The sequence below is a fragment of the Dendrobates tinctorius genome, unplaced genomic scaffold (genome assembly GCF_039654945.1).
Source record: "Dendrobates tinctorius isolate UK_male_01 unplaced genomic scaffold, ASM3965494v1 ptg000138l, whole genome shotgun sequence".
In the NCBI taxonomy this organism is placed as follows: domain Eukaryota; kingdom Metazoa; phylum Chordata; class Amphibia; order Anura; family Dendrobatidae; genus Dendrobates; species Dendrobates tinctorius.
The window spans coordinates 4,047,576-4,069,433 of NW_027361806.1; the positions used below are offsets into that span (position 1 = coordinate 4,047,576).

General features: G+C 46.2%; 1 protein-coding gene across 1 annotated transcript in view; it reads right to left on the reverse strand.

Moving 5' to 3' along the window:
* The window catches only part of TESK2 (testis associated actin remodelling kinase 2), a 46,486-nt gene extending 24,848 nt beyond the window's left edge, over positions 1 to 21,638 (reverse strand). Inside the window, exons 1-3 of the mRNA XM_073544439.1 lie at positions 21,435 to 21,638; positions 11,625 to 11,923; positions 4,583 to 4,704 (exon numbers count right to left, since the gene is read on the reverse strand). Coding sequence (XP_073400540.1) covers positions 4,583 to 4,704; positions 11,625 to 11,837 — 335 coding nt within the window. The 5' untranslated portion in view covers positions 11,838 to 11,923; positions 21,435 to 21,638. The remainder of the gene's footprint in view (positions 1 to 4,582; positions 4,705 to 11,624; positions 11,924 to 21,434) is intronic.
* Positions 21,639 to 21,858: the final 220 nt, after the last annotated feature.

Consider the following 21,858-nt stretch of genomic DNA (forward strand, 5'->3'; position numbering starts at 1 on the left):
AATGATCTGTGTCCACATTTTTAAGTCAGTGTTGGTCGACTGGTCAAGTTTATTGGAGCAGCGGCTACAGGGAGAAAATGAATCAATATATCCTCCCTGCAGCTGCTCACCTCCAGCCATCAGGGGGTGCAGGGAGCGATCAGTCACTGCTAATTATACTGTAATAGTGAGCGGTGACTGTGACCGCTCCCTGCACCGCCCTGATGACAGGAAGCGAGCGGCTGCAGGGAGGATATAGTTATTCATTTTCTCCCTGCAGCCGCTGCTCCAGTAAGGTAGCGAGTCAGCATGTAAACGCTTTTTACCTGCATATCATACCCTATACATCTGCAAGAAAATGGCGTTTTTTGGACGTGACAGGTTCCCTGTAAAAAGGTGAAGAAATTAAAGTACGGTATATTAGAAAACTACTGAACTTTTCCATTTTTATTATTATTTATGTGCTACATCAACCACAGTCTGAAAGTCACACAAAGAACGAGGTCTTAAAAGCCACTGAGAAACGAAGGGTTAAGAATTGATATATGGGGGGTGGTTAGTAGCAGGGAGTCCATCGTCTGTATGATCAGGATTTCAGGGAAATCAAACATTTATCTCCAAATGCACTAAACGGAAACCGGATCCTCCGCGCGGCGCCGCTGGACGGCTGCCAATCATTAAAAGGGCTGACATTCTAATGTTACGCTCCACGCAGCGCTCCATGTCAGACGGCCGGGTCAGGCCCCGATTAACCCAATATCATGACAGGTGACCCCCTTGAAGTTTGGGGGGATATAGTAAAGCTATGCCAGCACCCACAGATCTAAGGAAACGTTAAAAAACAGTAGGCATCACCAAAGAGCCGTGTGTGCAAATACGTAGATTTGCCACTCAGGATTCTATAAAAAACAACCCAATGACAGCTATAAAAGCCGCCAAAGTGGTTGTCACCTAGCATTCCCACTTTTTATACCCCGGATATACGATCCTGTGCTTCCAGAAACACGTATGTGCTGATAAAGGGAGCTCATCTTAAAGTGACAGTCTCCAGATGAAGCCGTAAATCTACATAATTGCTTTCTGCACTTGTCAATAGACCCATAAGTCTGCTGCCGAATCCAATACTACGGTCAATAAACCCTTCTCATCGGATGGAGAACCATCACCCTTTATCTCCAGTGATGGCAAGAACCTGCTGACCGGGAAATCTGCGCGATCACCGCGTCCACTGCGAGGATCCAGTTGCAGATTTAATGTTACTGTAAGTGAACATGGAGAAAACGTGGAACAGTATCGAGCTTTGGTGTAAATTATTTTTTTGGCATAAAACAACCCCCGGAGCAGGAGCCGCTGTTCGATCTCTGGAGTATGAGCTCACTCGGCAAACATTTTACTTGCTAAAAATACCTTGTAAAAAAAAAAAAAAGCCGCGCGGTGAAACTGCAACACAAGCCGGAGAGAGACTCATCAAATACGAGGAGATCTCACAGCATAAATAGGAATGGCTGAAAGCTGCCAAAAAACTCATGCGACCGAGCCAAGGGGGAAGGACGCCAACACCAATAACCCGCCCTGAGCTGCGAATCTTGCGGGGCCGGGAAGGGGTTAACGGAGGCTTCTCTCCGGCGGACTCACGCCCAGAATCATACCTGCGGCTCGCCCCGTTACAGTTGCTAAATTGGTTTGCGCCTTTTGTTCGTTTGCACCGAGCCGACAGATTTCCTTGGTGTTTGTTCTGCTACATCCCAAGAAGATCCAGTTACACGAAGAGAAGGAGAAATGTCTCAGGTGCAAGAGGAGCAGCGCCCCTGACAAAGCGCCACGACAGGTGTACCTCAAAAGGCACCCAGACTCCTCCATTACTGACCGGCAGCCCAAAAGCTCTCGATTTACAGACAGAACCTTGCCATTTACTGACGGGCACTCGGTCTGTACTAGTAAATCTCTATTTACCCGCCAATAATCTAGAAGACCTCCACTAGCAGACTAGTCGTCTGATCTAGAACGGTTACTCCATATACTGACCGCCAACCAAGTTTACAAACTCTCTGCACACCGCGTGCAGGATTATCACACAAGTATTTCCACCGTATCATCATTTTTATGCATCTTTTCAAACTCCAAAATGTATAAACTTGGATGAGACCAGTAAAAAGACATATACAGACAGCCAAGGCTAGGTGGAGAAAAGTCAAGACAGTCCTACCACTGTGTAAAGTCCTAGGGTAGCTAACACATATAGAGATTATTGGCCCAATATAAGGGGGAGGGTGTATTGTCTAGATAGGAAAGTGCCTAAGGCCATAGTTCCCGTGTGAAAGGGGCAGATGAACACTGCAGCACCCTGCTAAACTGCACCTCGACGCGCGTTTCGCCCTCTAGGCTTCGTCAGGAGGCGCAGCTTAATTAAAATATTTTTTGTAAATATAACATCCTTTTTTCTTTTAACTCAATATCTTGCACTATTTTAACCATAGGGCCCCTTTATAACATGTTTTTATATGTGTTTTGTCATATTATTTACATTGTCCACTTAATCTCTACAGTAGTTCCATATGTTTATTGGACTAGTGGTAGGACTGTCCTGAAAGCTATTAGTCTATTTAGGTGTTATATTATAGGAGTGCTCTATGTAATCTACTTAGCACTACTTATTTGTCAGTATATGGGTCCTCAGTAGTCTGGTTTAGCACCAGTAAGAGCAGTGAGGCTCTGGAATTCTCTTCCTGAGGAAGTGGTGATGGCCAACTCACTGAATGAATTTAAGAAAGGAATGGAGGCTTTTCTTGTGAATAACAGTATAGAAGGTTACGAATAACATAATATTATAGGTAGATGGTTGACCCAGCTTAGGGGAAGGAATTTTTTTCCCTATGGAGAAAATTGGCTTCTACTCTGTGGGTTTTTTTTGCCTTCCCCAGGATCAACAATGCAGAACAGCTGCACTAAAATAGGCTGAACTAGATGGACATAAGGTCTTCCTTCAGCCTTCAAAACTATGTTACTATGTTACCTCTATATACACTGACAACATATTGATCAGTAGTCCGGATTAGCACATTCAATACACTGACCACATATGGATCAGTAGTCCGGATTAGCACCTCTATATACACTGACCACATATGGATCAGTAGTCCGGATTAGCACCTCTATATACACTGACCACATATTGATCAGTAGTCCGGATTAGCACCTCTATATACACTGACCACATATTGATCAGTAGCATGATTAGCACCTCTATATACACTGTCCACATATTAATCAGTAGTCCGGATTAGCACCTCTATATATACTGACCACATATTGATCAGTAGTCCGGATTAGCACCTCTATATACACTGACCACATATTGATCAGTAGCATGATTAGCACCTCTATATACACTGTCCACATATTAATCAGTAGTCCGGATTAGCACCTCTATATATACTGACCACATATTGATCAGTAGTCCGGATTAGCACCTCTATATATACTGACCACATATTGATCAGTAGTCCGGATTAGCACCTCTACATATACTGACCACATATTGATCAGTAGTCCGGATTAGCACCTCTATATATACTGACCACATATTGATCAGTAGTCCGGATTAGCACCTCTATATACACTGACCACATATTGATCAGTAGTCCGGATTAGCACCTCTATATACACTGACCACATATTGATCAGTAGTCCGGATTAGCACCTCTATATATACTGACCACATATTGATCAGTAGTCAGGATTAGCACCTCTATATATACTGACCACATATTGATCAGTAGTCAGGATTAGCACCTCTATATATACTGACCACATATTGATCAGTAGTCCTGATTAGCACCTCTATATATACTGACCACATACGGATCAGTAGTCCGGATTAGCACCTCTATATATACTGACTACATATTGATCAGTAGTCCGGATTAGCACCTCTATATACACTGACCACATATTTATCAGTAGTCCGGATTAGCACCTCTATATATACTGACCACATATGGATCAGTAGTCCTGATTAGCACCTCTATATATACTGACCACATATTGATAAGTAGTCCGGATAGCACCTCTATGATGGTAGTCTTGACCATCACCGATTACAGACTAGCGCTCGGATACAGAACCTTTCGCTTTCTGAGCAGCAATCTTGTATAGAATCTTTTTACTCTCTGACCCGTAAGTCGGAATTTTTTTCGATTTCTCACAACAGTTGCAATAAGACCTGGAGTAACGGCTCTCAGGCTCCTGATCACATCTAACTATGGGACATGGGCTGCAATGGTGCACAGCCGGCCATACACTTGTAAATGGCGGTATCCTGCCACCCATCCTATGCAGTGGTGAACATGCGTCGCCTCATTACCACCCCATGGACTGCAGGGTCCGCTGTGCTGCATTGTGGAAGATGGGAGTGTTTACACCATACACGCTACAAAAGCCATGCAAAAAAAAAAAAAAAAAAAAAATAAATTCTAGCAGCGTCCGCTGAGCTTTTAGGATTGCAATCTGCTCACACAACAGTAAAGGATTTCATGTGGCCACAGACTCATGGATGCAGCATGATGACCAGAGCAGCAGTCACACAGGCCCTGACTGACGGTACCTCAGTATATTGGGGTGTGACAGGCGGTTCATCAGCTGGACTTCCTTCAGCATGTTGGCTCGGTTACTACTCAGTTTGTTCATCTTCAGCGCCATAACTTGGTCGGACGTCCGATGACGAACCTGCAAAATAAAAACCAAAAGGCAAATGAGAAGGACGCAGCTTATAACAGAAGTCAGCCGACCCTCTCCTTCCATCAGGCTAACGGCTGTTTTTAGTCACCGCTGGATCCAACCTGCCCTTTAACTGTGCAGACATTTTACCTAGGAGGTGTAAGGTCTGATAAAAGAATAAGGTAAGGGATTAGTGATGAGCGATCGTGCTCGGATATAGCGACATCTGAGCATACTCGGGTGTTATCCGCGTATTGTAGGGGCTCAAGTCCTCGCGGCTGCATGATTCGCGACTGTTGGACAGCCGCAACCACATGCGGGGATTGAATGGCAGGACAAGAAAAAGAGCTTTTATTATACTCACCTATGGGGTGGTGCGGCCCGATGGGCATCGCTGGTCTTGATCCGACACCTCATCTCTTCTCTCGACGGCCATCCTCCTGCACTGCTCCGTGTGGATGAAGCGTACCACGTCACCCACACCGTGTCCAGCATCGTGCTCCTGTCGAGGGTAGAGTAAAGCACTGCGCCGGCGCTCTTTGGCCTTTTCCTGCGCAGGCGCACTACAGTACTTTGACAGGAGCACGATGCTGGACACTGTGTGGGTGACGAGGTATGCTTCATCCACATGAAGCAGTGCAAGAGGATGGCGATCGCAAGCAGACAGGAGGTGCTGGGTCAAAACCAGCGATGCCCATTGGACCGCACCGCCCTGTAGGTGAGAATAATAAAAGCTCTTTTTCTTGTCTTGCAGGCCGGATTGGGGGCAGATATGCAGTATTCTAGAATGCCGTCATATAGGGCTTCCAGGTTATGTCCTTATCTCACATGGGAAAAACCTGATGACCTCCCTCCCCAATGTAAAATAAAAACCAACAAACCACTCCCCTTCTGCACGGGCACCGTTCCAGCAATGTCAGCGCCTTACGCGATATTGTTATGCAACGTGAGCACTGCAGTCAATCGGCGGCCTGCAATGGGCTGCAGTTCTCACACTTCCCTCGGATTCCAGTATTGTTTTAGGGACGTGTAAGCGAAGCAGCCGCTGACTGTCATCCTTGCGAGCATTGCAGCTAAAGTCACGCGGGCGCCGGGAAATCCAGCGCTAACATCACTGAAACAGTAACAGTGCGGGAGGCGAGTATCTTATTTTTTATTTTGCACTGGGGAGAACAGTATTTAATAAGTGGACGACCTCATTCACGTTGTATATTCTGTGCGATGCATATTCAATGCTTGTACATACCTGGACGCACCATGTTTTGCTTCTCCGCAGACCTGCACGCTATTTATGTGACCTCTGCTGTCACTTTAAAAGAGATTGGATTTGGCATTCTTGCACAGGAAAAGTTACATGGATTACGAAACATGAATGTGTTTTGCTCCGAGTCCTCATGCTGTGATCTCGGGGCCGCTCGTGCCTTTTAAGGATTTCATCTGCCCCAAAATCCGAATGAAAACTGGAGGAGGAAACACTGCGAAAAACCCAGACTACAACCTTATCAATGAAAGAACACCGCCTGCACCTGTAACCAAAAGTTGACACCCCACATGCCGAGGATTGCACAGATGCTTTGTAAATGCGGTTTCCGGTCTGTAATAAATTATACCGCCGTCTCTTTGGAATCCATCCTTGGGGTATTTGTATCGAAATACTTACAACGTGCAATTTACTTATAACCCTTCATATACTTTATATGCTAGAGATTGGGATATTGTCCTCTCCTGATCAGAGTTGGCCTCACCCATTTATACCTTAAGTATGTTTTAGCTTTTGTGGCAAGAAAAAAAAAATGTGTGCAACTGGAGCAGAGATGATGTAACGCAAGACAAGTAATTAAATAAAATATATACAGAATAAAAAGCATTAAAACTGCATGAAAAGGAAAAAAACAACAACCTTATCAATAACATCAGGGATGTGGGGTGCTGCTGTCACATCAAAAATATGACCGATCTGTGATTTACGCAGCTTTATCCATTTTTATAACTACTCTAACTTCAAACTTTTGACCTCCGCCCAGAAATGAGTCCTTACATGTAAGGAGAACATTACGTCTGACACCCAGTTACTCCATCTGAATGTCTGATATCACGGCCCAACACACGCCGAGATCAGATGATGGATGGGCCTGCGGGACAGGAAACCACTGTGCAGATGGGAGGCCACTCATGTATGTACAGGAGCCTCCCGTCATTAAATATATAGAAATTAGATAAGATATTATCACATATGACATAGTGGAAAATAGTCAACTGTATGGAAGTAATAAGCCCCGATTGTTTGCGGAGAGGGGCTCCTCGCCTCCGCAGGGTCCTTGCTTCGTGCTCCCGGTTACGGTCCGGTCTCCGCACTGCAGCAGCTCGTGGCTCGTCTGGCTGATCCGTGTCAGGCTCCTCTCACTTGCGTGGTTTCGTTCTGCGAGCCTCATGTGACCGCTTTACAATGCAAGTTCCAGTCGGCAGGACTCCTTCCCTCTGCACCTTGGAATTGTTTTATTAGGCATCTACCGTATAGGATTACTAAGCGTTCGCCATAGGGTGGACAGAGCGCAGGTTCTGGATACAGGAAACTAAACTGCAGGGGCCTTGTTCAGGATGTTATTACACTGTAGGGGTCCCTTTCTGGATGATATAATGCAGGGGGTCCCGTCCTTCTGGATGATATAATGCAGGGGGTCCCGTCCTTCTGGATGATATAATGCAGGGGGTCCCGTCCTTCTGGATGATATAATGCAGGGGGTCCCGTCCTTCTGGATGATATAATGCAGGGGGTCCCGTCCTTCTGGATGATATAATGCACAGGGTCCCGTCCTTCTGGATGATATAATGCACAGGGTCCCGTCCTTCTGGATGATATAATGCACAGGGTCCCGTCCTTCTGGATGATATAATGCACAGGGTCCCGTCCTTCTGGATGATATAATGCACGGGGTCCCGTCCTTCTGGATGATATAATGCAGGGGGTCCCGTCCTTCTGGATGATATAATGCAGGGGGTCCCGTCCTTCTGGATGATATAATGGAGGGGTCCCGTCCTTCTGGATGATATAATGCAGGGGTCCCGTCCTTCTGGATGATATAATGCACAGGGTCCCGTCCTTCTGGATGATATAATGGAGGGGTCCCGTCCTTCTGGATGATATAATGGAGGGGTCCCGTCCTTCTGGATGATATAATGGAGGGGTCCCGTCCTTCTGGATGATATAATGGAGGGGTCCCGTCCTTCTGGATGATATAATGTAGCAGGGTCCCGTCCTTCTGGATGATATAATGTAGCTGGGTCCCGTCCTTCTGGATGATATAATGTAGCTGGGTCCCGTCCTTCTGGATGATATAATGTAGCTGGGTCCCGTCCTTCTGGATGATATAATGTAGCAGGGTCCCGTCCTTCTGGATGATATAATGTAGCAGGGTCCCGTCCTTCTGGATGATATAATGTAGCAGGGTCCCGTCCTTCTGGATGATATAACGTAGCAGGGTCCCGTCCTTCTGGATGATATAACATAGCAGGGTCCCGTCCTTCTGGATGATATAATGTAGCAGGGGGTCCATTTCTTCTGGATGATATAATGTAGCAGGGGGTCCATTTCTTCTGGATGATATAATGCAGGGGGTCCCGTTCTTCTGGATGATATAATGTAGCAGGGTCCCGTCCTTCTGGATGATATAATGTAGCAGGGTCCCGTCCTTCTGGATGATATAACGTAGCAGGGTCCCGTCCTTCTGGATGATATAACGTAGCAGGGTCCCGTCCTTCTGGATGATATAATGTAGCAGGGGGTCCATTTCTTCTGGATGATATAATGTAGCAGGGGGTCCATTTCTTCTGGATGATATAATGCAGGGGGTCCCGTTCTTCTGGATGATATAATGCAGTGGTCCCGTCCTTCTGGATATAATGCAGCGGGGTCCCATCCTTCTGGATGATATAATGTAGCAGGGTCCCTTTCTTCTGGATGATATAATGTAGCAGGGTCCCGTCCTTCTGGATGATATAATGTAGCAGGGTCCCGTCCTTCTGGATGATATAATGTAGCAGGGTCCCGTCCTTCTGGATGATATAATGGAGGGATGCTTTCTACACATGGGATGCTATAACACCGATCTCTGGAGGGAGGGTCGGGGGTCACTAATCATTGCTTTTTGTACTTTTAACTTGATGACAGGACCATTCATATGATTTTTCTAACGATCTCAACAGTAAGGAAACACAAACTTTATATATAATTATATTTCCCTAATGGAAAGTCCACTGTCTGCCAGAGAACTACAAGGCTCAGCCTGGCAAATAAAAAGTGTAAAACACTGAACACCTCTATATTACGCGACCAGTCACCGAAGACAATAAAAAGAAAATAGTGGAGGGTCATACGTTACGTGACTAACCAATCACCTGCTGACCTGCCAGACTATACGATAGACAACATGGCTGCCAGTGAATGCCCTGTTACCATCTATCCTGGCGGAGGGTAGAAACTGCCTACAGCAACCAATCAGCTTTCGGGTTTCATTCCTCCGGAACATAGAGACAAAAGAAAGCAGGGTTTGGATTGGTTGCAAAGGGAGAAATAAAAAGCAGAGCTCTGATCTGTTGATATTTTCTCCTGCACTTGAAAACTATGATTGAATTTGGCAAACTTTATTGACAACTGAAAAAGACAACTCCCAATTGTGTGTGTTGATAATGCACACTACATGCAGGTCACTCTGGGATTTGTAGTTCTACAACAGCTGTGGGTTCCCCTCCAGTTCACTGAGCATTTAATCCGGTCATGTAAAGTCGTTGAGCTCCTATCACGCAGACATCATGGAACCTGCCCTGACAGGAGAGGTAATTACACGTCGCAGCCCAGCACGCAAATCCCAGATGCTAGCCGCATGGTAACTAAAGACAGCCCGTAATAATAAACCTCCGCTCCGGCTCAAAATAAAGATCAAAGGCTAGACACGCGGCTGAGAATCCCACATCCCACCGGATCCATACTGAGCGGAACAAAGATGAAACCCGGAGGAGACGTCTATACAGACAGGACTGGCCGACATCTGACATATACTGGGCCCCATTTATGTCTTAGCTGCCCTTATCAACCAATCACTGGTCAGCTTTCATCTCAAACAGCTCTAGAAAAATGAAAGCTGTCCTGTGATTGGTTTCCATGAGTATCAAAGGCAGTTGAACTGTTAAACCTTTAATGGGGTTCTCTGAGTAGGTGTCCAAAATGGCCACCGTCACATATTTCAAGCTGCAACCCATCTCCTTTAATGGAGCTGTGTGGGGACTTGTTTCCTGCAAGGCAAGCAGTCAACATAGGTGCCATTTTTGGATGTATATGGTGCTTTCATTGTTTGTTCAGTGCAACTGGTGCCATTTACGACAACCTATCAATTCACGAACGTCGGTAAATCTCTGTCATCCAACCAGCATCGTCCTCAAAACCTGGAATGAAGCTTAGGTCGGTATTACAGGGAAAGAAATGAGACATTGCCGGTGATAATATAAAAAGATCTGTCGCCAATCACCATGACAACGGAGGCTGCTTTAAGAAAAATAAGACAACATTAATCATCATATGTGTGTCTATAAATGTATATATAGCTCAGCATCTTCCTACACAGACTGGCAGCGAGGGCGCAATATGCTGCAGCAGGTGCAGATGTGAAAAGCGCAGATGCATCTCTGCAAAGAAAAAAAAACACAATAATCCTGAGATGGTCGCGGTTTACTATATTGCACATTTTGCAGATGCCAGAGGTCCCTTTAAGAGCACACAGTGACGCGGTGACTATTTATACAAGTATTAATGCAGACATCATACTGAACCGCGGAGAATCTTTCCCGGGATCATAACAAAACTGCAGAAAATGAAAAAAAAAAAAAAAGCTGCCGCAAACAGAAAGAGAAACAGACAAGCTGCGACGTTTTCCCAGAAGTGACACCCATCGTCTGCTCTGTATCACTGCTCGGAGGGAGTGTGGGCCGCGTGACCTTGTTCTCTGGTACTTAGCATGTTACAGTGTATATCTACATATAAAACCCACGCTTTACTTATCTTGTAACAACCCTGTTACATCACAGGTAGCATGTCTCGCCACCATGCTTTACACTGCAGCTTTGCTTGCTCACACAAGGACAGCTGAACGTCAGTACATGGAGAGATGATAAAACTATACTAAGGACAGAAGATTAAAAAGGTACAAGTAACTAAACTCACTGTGAGGGAAAAAAAAGTTATCAGGAAAGATCTGCAAAGACAAAAGGGAGGATCCCACATACAGGGGGAGGAGCCTGCATGCAGGGGGAGGATCCCAAATGGAGGGGGAGGATCCCAAATGGAGGGGGAGGATCCCATATGCAGGGGGAGGATCCCATATACAAGATAGACAGGCATCTGATATAAGTGAGGAATATAGGGGCAGCACTGTATGGTGGCTCAGTGGATAGCACTGCAGCCTTGCAGTGCTGGAGTCCTGGATACAACATCTGTAAGGAGTTTGTATGTTCTCCCCGTGTTTGTGTGGGTTTCCTCCGAGTTCTCCGGTTTCTTCCCACATGCCAAAGACATACTAATAGGTAATCTAGATTGTGAGCCCCAATGGGGACAGTGCCGATAATGTCTGTAAAGCGCTGTGGAATTAATGGCGCTATAAAGTGAGTAAAATAATAATATGTTGGAGTTATAAGTTATAGAACTAAAAATGTATTATTATTATTATTATTATTATTATTATTAAGTTCACAATTGACTATAAAGCTCAAGTATCGGTGCCAGAACGAGTTTTCTGCCTCTGGATGTAAACAAGATAATTTCCATGTACTGACAGCAAACATAGAACTGATAATGAAATTATGTGAAGAATATGACAAAAATAAATGCACTGAATCTATGCAAACCAATCGTATTAAGGATGGCAGCAAACGAAGCTTACCTTAAAGACCTCGGAGAAGAAGCCAGATCCGATCTTCTCGCAGGTGAAGTCATCAAGTCGCGTCAGCCTGGAGAAGGCACTGATGAGTGCGTTGTAGGATGAGGAGTAGACTCGGCCCAGCTGACCAATCCCACCTTCACCCGATACGGTATCCTCAATGCGGTCCAACCGAGGTGGAAATCCAGCGATCGAATTTCGTTTATTCCGATCCATTGCTCCCTGAGTTAAGACTGGATGTGACGAGGAACGATCACATTTTAGGGCGTCCTGGAGTCTCGCCGCACGGCGTTCATGAAGCGCTAAAAACGAAAAACAACGGAATGTTTTAAGGTCAACATGGCAAAAAAGAGCAAAGGACTGACAGCGGCCACTAATGATCAAGGTCAGAATGTGGATATATAAAAAAATTAGACTAAATTACCCAGTGAATAAGAAGCGCAGCTCTGGATGTGACTAGAGTATAATACAGTCTATAACAAGTTTATGCTACAAATACCCAGTGAATAAGGAGTGCAGCTCAGGATGTGACTAGAGTACGATACAGTCTACAACAAGTTTATGCTACATATACCCAGTGAATAGTGAGCCCATAAAACTTTAGATCAATAAAAGAAAATTCCGGCTTTTAAAGTAGACGTAACAGGTAAAGCAATTTTCAGTAGCCGGCGGTGAGGGAACGGATGACTGGGAAGAGACCCTGGGATTTTACATAAAAAGCGTTTTCCCAGCTGTAAAGCAGGAAAACAAATCAACTCAGAATGACTGTATGAAGCGCGTCTTGTAGGAGCAGCGACCTCAGGGGACGGATGATTAGAGAGCCGGCAGCCAGCGTGCTCACTTCGCCATCCCGTGACCGATGAGCTCCGGCGGCCGCACACTGATTAACCTTTAGGAAGTCAGGGATTGATTAAAAATGAAAAACAATTTATACGGTGATCAGATACGACTGGGGCTTCGCCGACAATCCACTGGGCATGCTTAGACTTGTAGTCGTACAGAGGCAAGACGGCTGTTGCATTGCGCTCCTTAGAAGGAAATGCCACCAAATCGAGGACAACCCCATTCATTTCTAATGGAATATTTTTAGACTCACTTTTAGGAGAGCGCTGCAAGATTCGCCGATGCTGCTAAATACACGGCTTGTTGATTAAAGGGGTGGCGTTCTGGGCACGGCAGGAGCCGGTACCATAGGTCACATCACACAACGCAGTGCGATAATCAGCAGGAGGGATCATAGGGCACGGAGCATTACATGTACAATGTCTCCGCTGCGTGCAGCTAGCCGGGGGCGCCATCGAGAAGGAGAATACAACCAAATGCAGGATGGGGACGGCATCCAGTCTGACAGCAATATACCATTTTTTTTGCAATTTGTGAAAAAGCCCCATTTTTTTCAAACCTGACGTCACTTTATGCAGCAATAACTCTGGAAAGCTTCTACGTAATTCAGCAATTCCGAGATTGTTTTTTCATGGCACGTTATACTTTGTCGGTGTTTTGTAAATTTAGATTTTGCAAATACACTGCTCAAAAAAATAAAGGGAACACTTAAAACAACAGAATACAACTCCAAGTAAATCAAACTTCTGTGACATCAAACTGTCCACTTAGGAAGCAACACTGATTGACAATAAATTTCACATGATGTTGTGCAAATGGAATAGACAACAGATGGAAATTATTGGCAATTATCAAGACACCCTCAATAAAGGAGTGGTTCTGCAGGTGGGGACCACAGACCACATCTCAGTACCAATGCTTTCTGGCTGATGTCTTAGTCACTTTTGAATGTTGGTTGTGCTTTCACACTCGTGGTAGCAAGAGACGGACTCTACAACCCACACAAGTGGCTCAGGTAGTGCAGCTCATCCAGGATGGCACATCAATGCGAGCTGTGGCAAGAAGGTTTGCTGTGTCTGTCATCGTAGTGTCCAGAGGCTGGAGGCGCTACCAGGAGACAGGCCAGTACACCAGGAGATGTGGAGGGGGCCATAGGAGGGCAACAACCCAGCAGCAGGACCGCTACCTCCACCTTTGTGCAAGGAGGAACAGGAGGAGCACTGCCAGAACCCTGCAAAATGACCTCCAGCAGGCCACAAATGTGCATGTGTCTGCACAAACGGTTAGAAACCGACTCCATGAGGATGGTCTGAGGGCCCGACGTCCACAGATGGAGATTTTGCTCACAGCCCAACATCATGTGGCCCTCCAAAGAAATGCCACCCCACACCACTACTGACCCTCTGCCAAACCAGTCATGCTGAAGGATGTTGCAGGCAGCGGACCGCTCCACGGCGTCTCCAGGCTCTATAACGTCTATCACATGTGCTCAATGTGAACCTGCTTTCATCTTTGAAGAGCACAGGGCGCCAGTGGCAAATTTGCCAATCCTGGTGTTCTGTGGCAAATGCCAAGTGTCCTGCATGGTGTTGGGCTGTGAGCACAACCCCCATCTGTGGACGTTGGGCACTTACACCATCCTCATGGAGTCGGTTTCTAACCGTTTGTGCAGACACATGCACATTTGTGGCCTGTTGGAGGTCATTTTGCAGGGCTCTGGCAGTGCTCCTCCTGTTCCTCCTTACACAAAGGCTGAGGCAGCGGTCCTGCTGCTGGGTTGTTGCCCTCCTATGGCCCCCTCCACGTCTCCTGGTGTACTGGCCTGTCTCCTGGTAGCGCCTCCAGCCTCTGGACACTACGATGACAGACACAGCAAACCTTCTTGCCACAGCTCACATTGATGAGCTGCACTACCTGAGTCACTTGTGTGGGTTGTAGAGTCCGTCTCATGCTACCACAAGTGTGAAAGCACAGCCAACATTCAAAAGTGACCAAAACATCAGCCAGAAAGCATTGGTACTGAGATGTGGTCTGTGGTCCCCACCTGCAGAACCACTCCTTTATTGAGGGTGTCTTGATAATTGCCAATAATTTCCATCTGTTGTCTATTCCATTTGCACAACAGCATGATTGTCAATCAGTGTTGCTTCCTACAGTTGCAGCCAAAAGTATTGACACCCCTGCAATTCTGTCAGATAATACTCAGTTTCTTCCTGAAAATGATTGCAAACACAAATTCTTTGATATTATTATCTTCATTTAATTTGTCTTAAATGAAAAAACACAAAAAGAATTGTCCTAAAGCCAAATTGGATATAATTCCATACCAAACATAAAAAAAGAGGGTGGACGAAAGTATTGGCACTGTTCGAAAAATCATGTGATGCTTCTCTAATTTGTGTAATTAACAGCACCTGTAACTTACCTGTGGCACCTAACAGGTGTTGGCAATAACTAAATCACACTTGCAGCCAGTTGACATGGATTAAAGTTGACTCAACCTCTGTCCTGTGTCCTTGTGTGTACCACATTGAGCATGGAGAAAAGAAAGAAGACCAAAGAACTGTCTGAGGACTTGAGAAACCAAATTGTGAAGAAGCATGAGCAATCTCAAGGCTACAAGTCCATCTCCAAAGACCTGAATGTTCCTGTGTCTACCGTGCGCAGTGTCATCAAGAAGTTTAAAGCCCATGGCACTGTGGCTAACCTCCCTAGATGTGGACGGAAAAGAAAAATTGACAAGAGATTTCAACGCAAGATTGTGCAGATGTTGGATAAAGAACCTCGACTAACATCCAAACAAGTTCAAGCTGCCCTGCAGTCCGAGGGTACAACAGTGTCAACCCGTACTATCCGTCGGCGTCTGAATGAAAAGGGACTGTATGGCAGGAGACCCAGGAAGACCCCACTTCTTACCCCGAGACATAAAAAAGCCAGGCTGGAGTTTGCCAAAACGTACCTGAAAAAGCCTAAAACGTTTTGGAAGAATGTTATCTGGTCAGATGAGACAAAAGTAGAGCTTTTTGGGCAAAGGCATCAACATAGAGTTTACAGGAGAAAAAAGAGGCATTCAAAGAAAAAAACACGGTCCCTACAGTCAAACATGGTGGAGGTTCCCTGATGTTTTGGAGTTGCTTTGCTGCCTCTGGCACTGGACTGCTTGACCGTGTGCATGGCATTATGAAGTCTGAAGACTACCAACACATTTTGCAGCATAATGTAGGGCCCAGTGTGAGAAAGCTGGGTCTCCCTCAGAGGTCATGGGTCTTCCAGCAGGACAATGACCCAAAACACACTTCAAAAAGCACTAGAAAATGGTTTGAGAGAAAGCACTGGAGACTTCTAAGGTGGCCAGCAATGAGTCCAGACCTGAATCCCATAGAACACCTGTGGCGAGATCTAAAAATGGCAGCTTGGAGAAGGCACCCTTCAAATATCAGGGACCTGGAGCAGTTTGCCAAAGAAGAATGGTCTAAGATTCCAGCAGAGCATTGTAAGAAACTCATTGATGGTTACCGGAAGCGGTTGGTCGCAGTTATTTTGGCTAAAGGTTGTGCAACCAAGTATTAGGCTGAGGGTGCCAATACTTTTGTCTGGCCCATTTTTGGAGTTGTGTGTGAAATGATCAATGTTTTGCTTTTTGCTTCATTCTCTTTTGTGATTTTTCATTTAAGACAAATTAAATGAAGATAATAATATCAAAGAATTTGTGTTTGCAATCATTTTCAGGAATAAACTGAGTATTATCTGACAGAATTGCAGGGTTGTCAATACTTTTGGCCACAACTGTAAGTGGACAGTTTGATTTCACAGAAGTTTGATTTACTTGGAGTTATATTCTGTTGTTTAAGTGTTCCCTTTATTTTTTTGAGCTTGACAGTTTGCTTTATGGCCTACTGAGCGCTTGATTGTAGTGAACGCTAGGTGCGTCCAGCGCTACTCTCACTGTAATCCTTTTTTGCACTCAATACTGTCTGGTCTGACCTGCTTCAGTTCACCTTACTGATTTATGGTTCACCGAGCGCTTCATTCTGGTAAACGCTTGGTGCGTTCAGCGCTATTTTTATTGTGATCTTTTTGTATTTAATACCATTTGGTCTGACCTGTTTCAGCTTACCTTACTGATATTGACTACATGTTAGGCTTTTTTACATACTTGAGCGGCACGGTGGCATTTGGGGTTAGTCTCCTTCTCTGCACTCTAACTGGTATCTCTGTATTAATAATAAAATATTATGAATTTTTTATAAAAAATAAAATTTGATATTCTCCTTAAGACACTTTGGCTCTTTGCTCTTGGTATGGATAGTTTTTGAGCTGCTGCTGTTCTCTCTTGGATTTCTGCTGAGACCCGGCTGTCCGAGTGATGTATTGGGAATTTTGTGTTCTAAGGAATCAGCGCAAAGTAGAATGAAAAATTTATTTTTTTACCAGTAAAAACTTTTACTATAGCCCCAGAACTTTTCATGTACGTAAACGGTAACAAGAGAAAACGGAGCCCACAATTAGTTATGCAGTTTCTTACAAATACCCTATAGGTGGTCATAAAAACTACAATTTGCGCACAAGGCACGGCTCGGAAAGGAAGGAGCGCTATTGGATTTTTTGCAGTGATAAATTGGCTTGAATAGATTGCAGACGCCATGTTGCATGTGCAGAGTGGCCCTGGAGGTGCAAAACAGAAGAAACACCCAAAGGTGACCCCATTTTGTAAACTAGAACCATAGATTTCCCCCTTTTACCCCGACGACAGCTTTACACCCCCTCAGCATTCTCTCCAGCAGTTTCATGAGGTCATCACCTGGAATGGCTTCCAAAGAACAGGTCGCCTTCATCAGGAGCTCCTTTGTGGAATCAGATAGTATTAGCGACCATTTTTTGCAGAGACAGTGTTGCAGCATGACGCCAAATAGCGCTGAGGACTATCCCACAACTGTCCAAAGCCAGAATCTGGAAAGAACCACTCAACCGAGTAAAGAGACACCACAGTCCTTCATTACTTTATGACACGAATTGAGAAAATTGCTAGGACCTGGAAGGTATCTTTCAAGTGAAGTTGTGAAAACCATCAACTGCTAAGAAACTGGCTCTCAAGACGACTGCCCCAGGAAAGAAAGAGAACAAGAATTACTTCAGCTGCAGAGGATAAGTTCATCAGAGTTACTAGCTTCAGAAAATGCAAATAGCCGGACCCTCAAATATTAGCTCTCAGATAAAAGCCCTCATAAATGATGTTCAGCCATCAAGCAGCAGACACATCTCAACATCAGCTGTCCAGAGGAGACTGGGGGGGGGGAGCAGATATTCATGGTCAAATTGTCGAACCGCTGCAAAGAAACCACTACTGAAGCCCGCAAACAAGAAAAAACGTGTTTGAATGGAGCAACTGGACATTAGATCAGTGGAAATCTTTACTGCAGAAAACGTAAGTGGATGGCTTCTATGTCTGTGGTGCCCACCGTGAAGCTTGGAGGGGGGTGTGTGATGGTGGAGGGTGCTCTGCAGGGGACAATATTGGTGATTTATTACACAGCCAGAGCACATTACCCAGCATGGCGACCGCAGCGCTCTGCAGTGACCACCATCCCATCTGATGTTCTTAGTGGAACCATCACTTGTGTTGCAACAGGACAATGACTGAAAACATCTCCAGGCCAGTGAAAGCGATGTGACCAAGAGTGAGAGGGATGATGGCTGCAGCAGATGACACATGGCCTCCACAATCACCTGACCTCAACTCAATGGAGATAGTTTGGGATGAGATGGACGCAACGTGAAGGCAAAGCAGCAGCAAGCACTCAGCACCTCGTGGAACTCCTCCAAGATTGCTGGAAGCCTTTCCAGGTGACAAACTGATGAAGGAGAGAAAGTGTGTAACAGAGTCATAACAAAAAAAGGGGGAATCTAAGATGTAACACACATTCTGGGTTGTTTCACATGTGTTTATTTGCTCTTTGCTTCCATGTGAGTTCTCATGTGGTTTTGTGGCTTTCAGTCTGAATCTACAATGTGCACATTCCCATAACAAGGAAAAGCATTGTACGAACTGGGGCGTCCGAGCGTCTCACCGATACTGTATAGCAACCATAGAACGGTATATAACACTGTGTATATAGCGGTAGGCAACGCTGTATACGGGGACGCGCAGAGCGGCAGGCAACGCTGTATACGGGGACGCGCAGAGCGGCAGGCAACGCTGTATACGGGGACGCGCAGAGCGGCAGGCAACGCTGTATACGGGGACGCGCAGAGCGGCAGGCAACGCTGTATACGGGGACGCGCAGAGCGGCAGGCAACGCTGTATACGGGGACGCGCAGAGCGGCAGGCAACGCTGTATACGGGGACGCGCAGAGCGGCAGGCAACGCTGTATACGGGGACGCGCAGAGCGGTAGGCAACACCGTATATAGAGCAGTATATAACACTGTATATAAGGAAACAGCGGTAGATAACACAGGGAAGCACAGAGTGGTATATAACACGGCATAAAGAGCGGCATATAACTGTATATTGCATGTGTGTCACTGTGTATAGTGTGTGTCACTGTATGTAGTGTGTCACTGTATGTAGAGTGTGTGTGTATTGTATATAGAGGGTGTCCCTGTGTGTCAGGCTGTGGCCCCTCTGAGCTGTATGTAGTGTGTGTCACTGTATATAGAGGGTGTGTTTACAGTATATAGAGGGTGTCCCTGTTTATCAGGCTGTGGCCCCTCTGAGCTGTATGTAGTGTGTGTCACTGTATATAGAGGGTGTGTTTACAGTATATAGAGGGTGTCCCTGTTTATCAGGCTGTGGCCCCTCTGAGGCTACTTTCACACTTGCGTTTTTTTGCGCTGCGCACGGTGCGCAGTGCAAACGCACGTAAAAAACGCATCATGCGTTTGTGTGCGTTTTTTTGCGGGCTTGGGTGCATTTTTTTAAAAAAACGCATGCTTTTTTTTGAGCACACGTGCGCATTACCATGCGCACCCATAGACTATAATCGGTGTTTGGCTGTAAAAAAAAAAGCATTGCGTGCGCATGCGTTTTTTAGGGGAAAGTCGGACGCACAAAAAAATGCAACAGGATGCATTTTGTGTCACACAACAAAAAAACGCATGCGCATACAAACGCATGTGTATGCGCACCCATGTAAAAGATAGGGAAAAAAACAGCGCAAAAAACGCAAGTGTGAAACCAGCCTGAGCTGTATGTAGTGTGTGTGTCACTGTATATGGAGTGTGTGTCACTGTATATAGAGGGTGTCCCTGTGTGTCAGGCTGTGGCCCCTCTGAGCTGTATGTAGTGTGTGTGTCACTGTATATAGAGGATGTGTCACTGTATATAGAGTGTGTCCCTGTGTATCAGGCTGTGGCCCCTCTGAGCTGTATGTAGTGTGTGTCACTGTATATAGAGGGTGTCCCTGTGTATCAGGCTGTGGCCCCTCTGAGCTGTATGTAGTGTGTGTCACTGTATATAGAGGGTGTCCCTGTGTATCAGGCTGTGGCCCCTCTGAGCTGTATGTAGTGTGTGTCACTGTATATAGAGGGTGTCCCTGTGTATCAGGCTGTGGCCCCTCTGAGCTGTATGTAGTGTGTGTCACTGTATATAGAGGGTGTCCCTGTGTGTCAGGCTGTGGCCCCTCTGAGCTGTATGTAGTGTGTGTGTCACTGTATATAGAGGGTGTCCCTGTGTATCAGGCTGTGGCCCCTCTGAGCTGTATGTAGTGTGTGTCACTGTATATAGAGGGTGTCCCTGTGTATCAGGCTGTGGCCCCTCTGAGCTGTATGTAGTGTGTGTCACTGTATATAGAGGGTGTCCCTGTGTATCAGGCTGTGGCCCCTCTGAGCTGTATGTAGCGTGTGTCACTGTATATAGAGGGTGTCCGTGTGTATCAGGCTGTGGCCCCTCTGAGCTGTATGTAGTGTGTGTGTCACTGTATATAGAGTGTGTGTGTCACTGTATATAGAGGGTGTCCCTGTGTGTCAGGCTGTGGCCCCTCTGAGCTGTATGTAGTGTGTGTCACTGTATATAGAGGGTGTCCCTGTGTATCAGGCTGTGGCCCCTCTGAGCTGTATGTAGTGTGTGTCACTGTATATAGAGGGTGTCCCTGTGTATCAGGCTGTGGCCCCTCTGAGCTGTATGTAGTGTGTGTCACTGTATATAGAGGGTGTCCCTGTGTATCAGGCTGTGGCCCCTCTGAGCTGTATGTAGTGTGTGTCACTGTATATAGAGGGTGTCCGTGTGTATCAGGCTGTGGCCCCTCTGAGCTGTATGTAGTGTGTGTGTCACTGTATATAGAGTGTGTGTGTCACTGTATATAGAGGGTGTCCCTGTGTGTCAGGCTGTGGCCCCTCTGAGCTGTATGTAGTGTGTGTCACTGTATATAGAGGGTGTCCCTGTGTATCAGGCTGTGGCCCCTCTGAGCTGTATGTAGTGTGTGTCACTGTATATAGAGGGTGTCCCTGTGTGTCAGGCTGTGGCCCCTCTGAGCTGTATGTAGTGTGTGTCACTGTATATAGAGGGTGTCCCTGTGTATCAGGCTGTGGCCCCTCTGAGCTGTATGTAGTGTGTGTGTCACTGTATATGGAGTGTGTGTGTCACTGTATATAGAGGGTGTCCCTGTGTGTCAGGCTGTGGCCCCTCTGAGCTGTATGTAGTGTGTGTCACTGTATATAGAGGGTGTCCCTGTGTATCAGGCTGTGGCCCCTCTGAGCTGTATGTAGTGTGTGTGTCACTGTATATGGAGTGTGTGTGTCACTGTATATAGAGGGTGTCCCTGTGTATCAGGCTGTGGCCCCTCTGAGCTGTATGTAGTGTGTGTGTCACTGTATATGGAGTGTGTGTGTCACTGTATATAGAGGGTGTCCCTGTGTATCAGGCTGTGGCCCCTCACAGCTGTACGCTGCAGTTACACTAGGTGTCACTAGTGAGGGGGAAGAGTCGGATACGTCCGCAGCCGTGGAGGGCGGTACATTACGTCGCACTCACCGTACGCGGCTCCCGGTACCGCTCGGAGCCCTCAGCGCTCTTCCCCGGCCTCCATGTCCGCCAACGTCGATCTCCCAGCGGAGACTCCGCCGCGACCCAGCGCAGCTTCTACAGGAGGCGGAGCCTTACAACGTACCCCGCCCACCTTTCGTCCACTAGCCAATCTACTTTCGCCAGAGCGTGACTGACAGTTAACACTCTCGTCCAATCACTAATCGTAATTTTCGCATAACCCAACTCCCTCACAGAAGCCGTTTATCTATTGGCTGACTATGAAGTGAATGGCAGTCGCTTTGTCGAATAGAAACCATACACTTTTGGGGCGGGCCCGGTTGTTGGCAGCCAATAGGAGGCGGGGGGGCGCATGTCGCAGCTCAAAGTTGGTAAATAGTTTTGTGGACAGGATGTTTCTCTCCTGGAATTG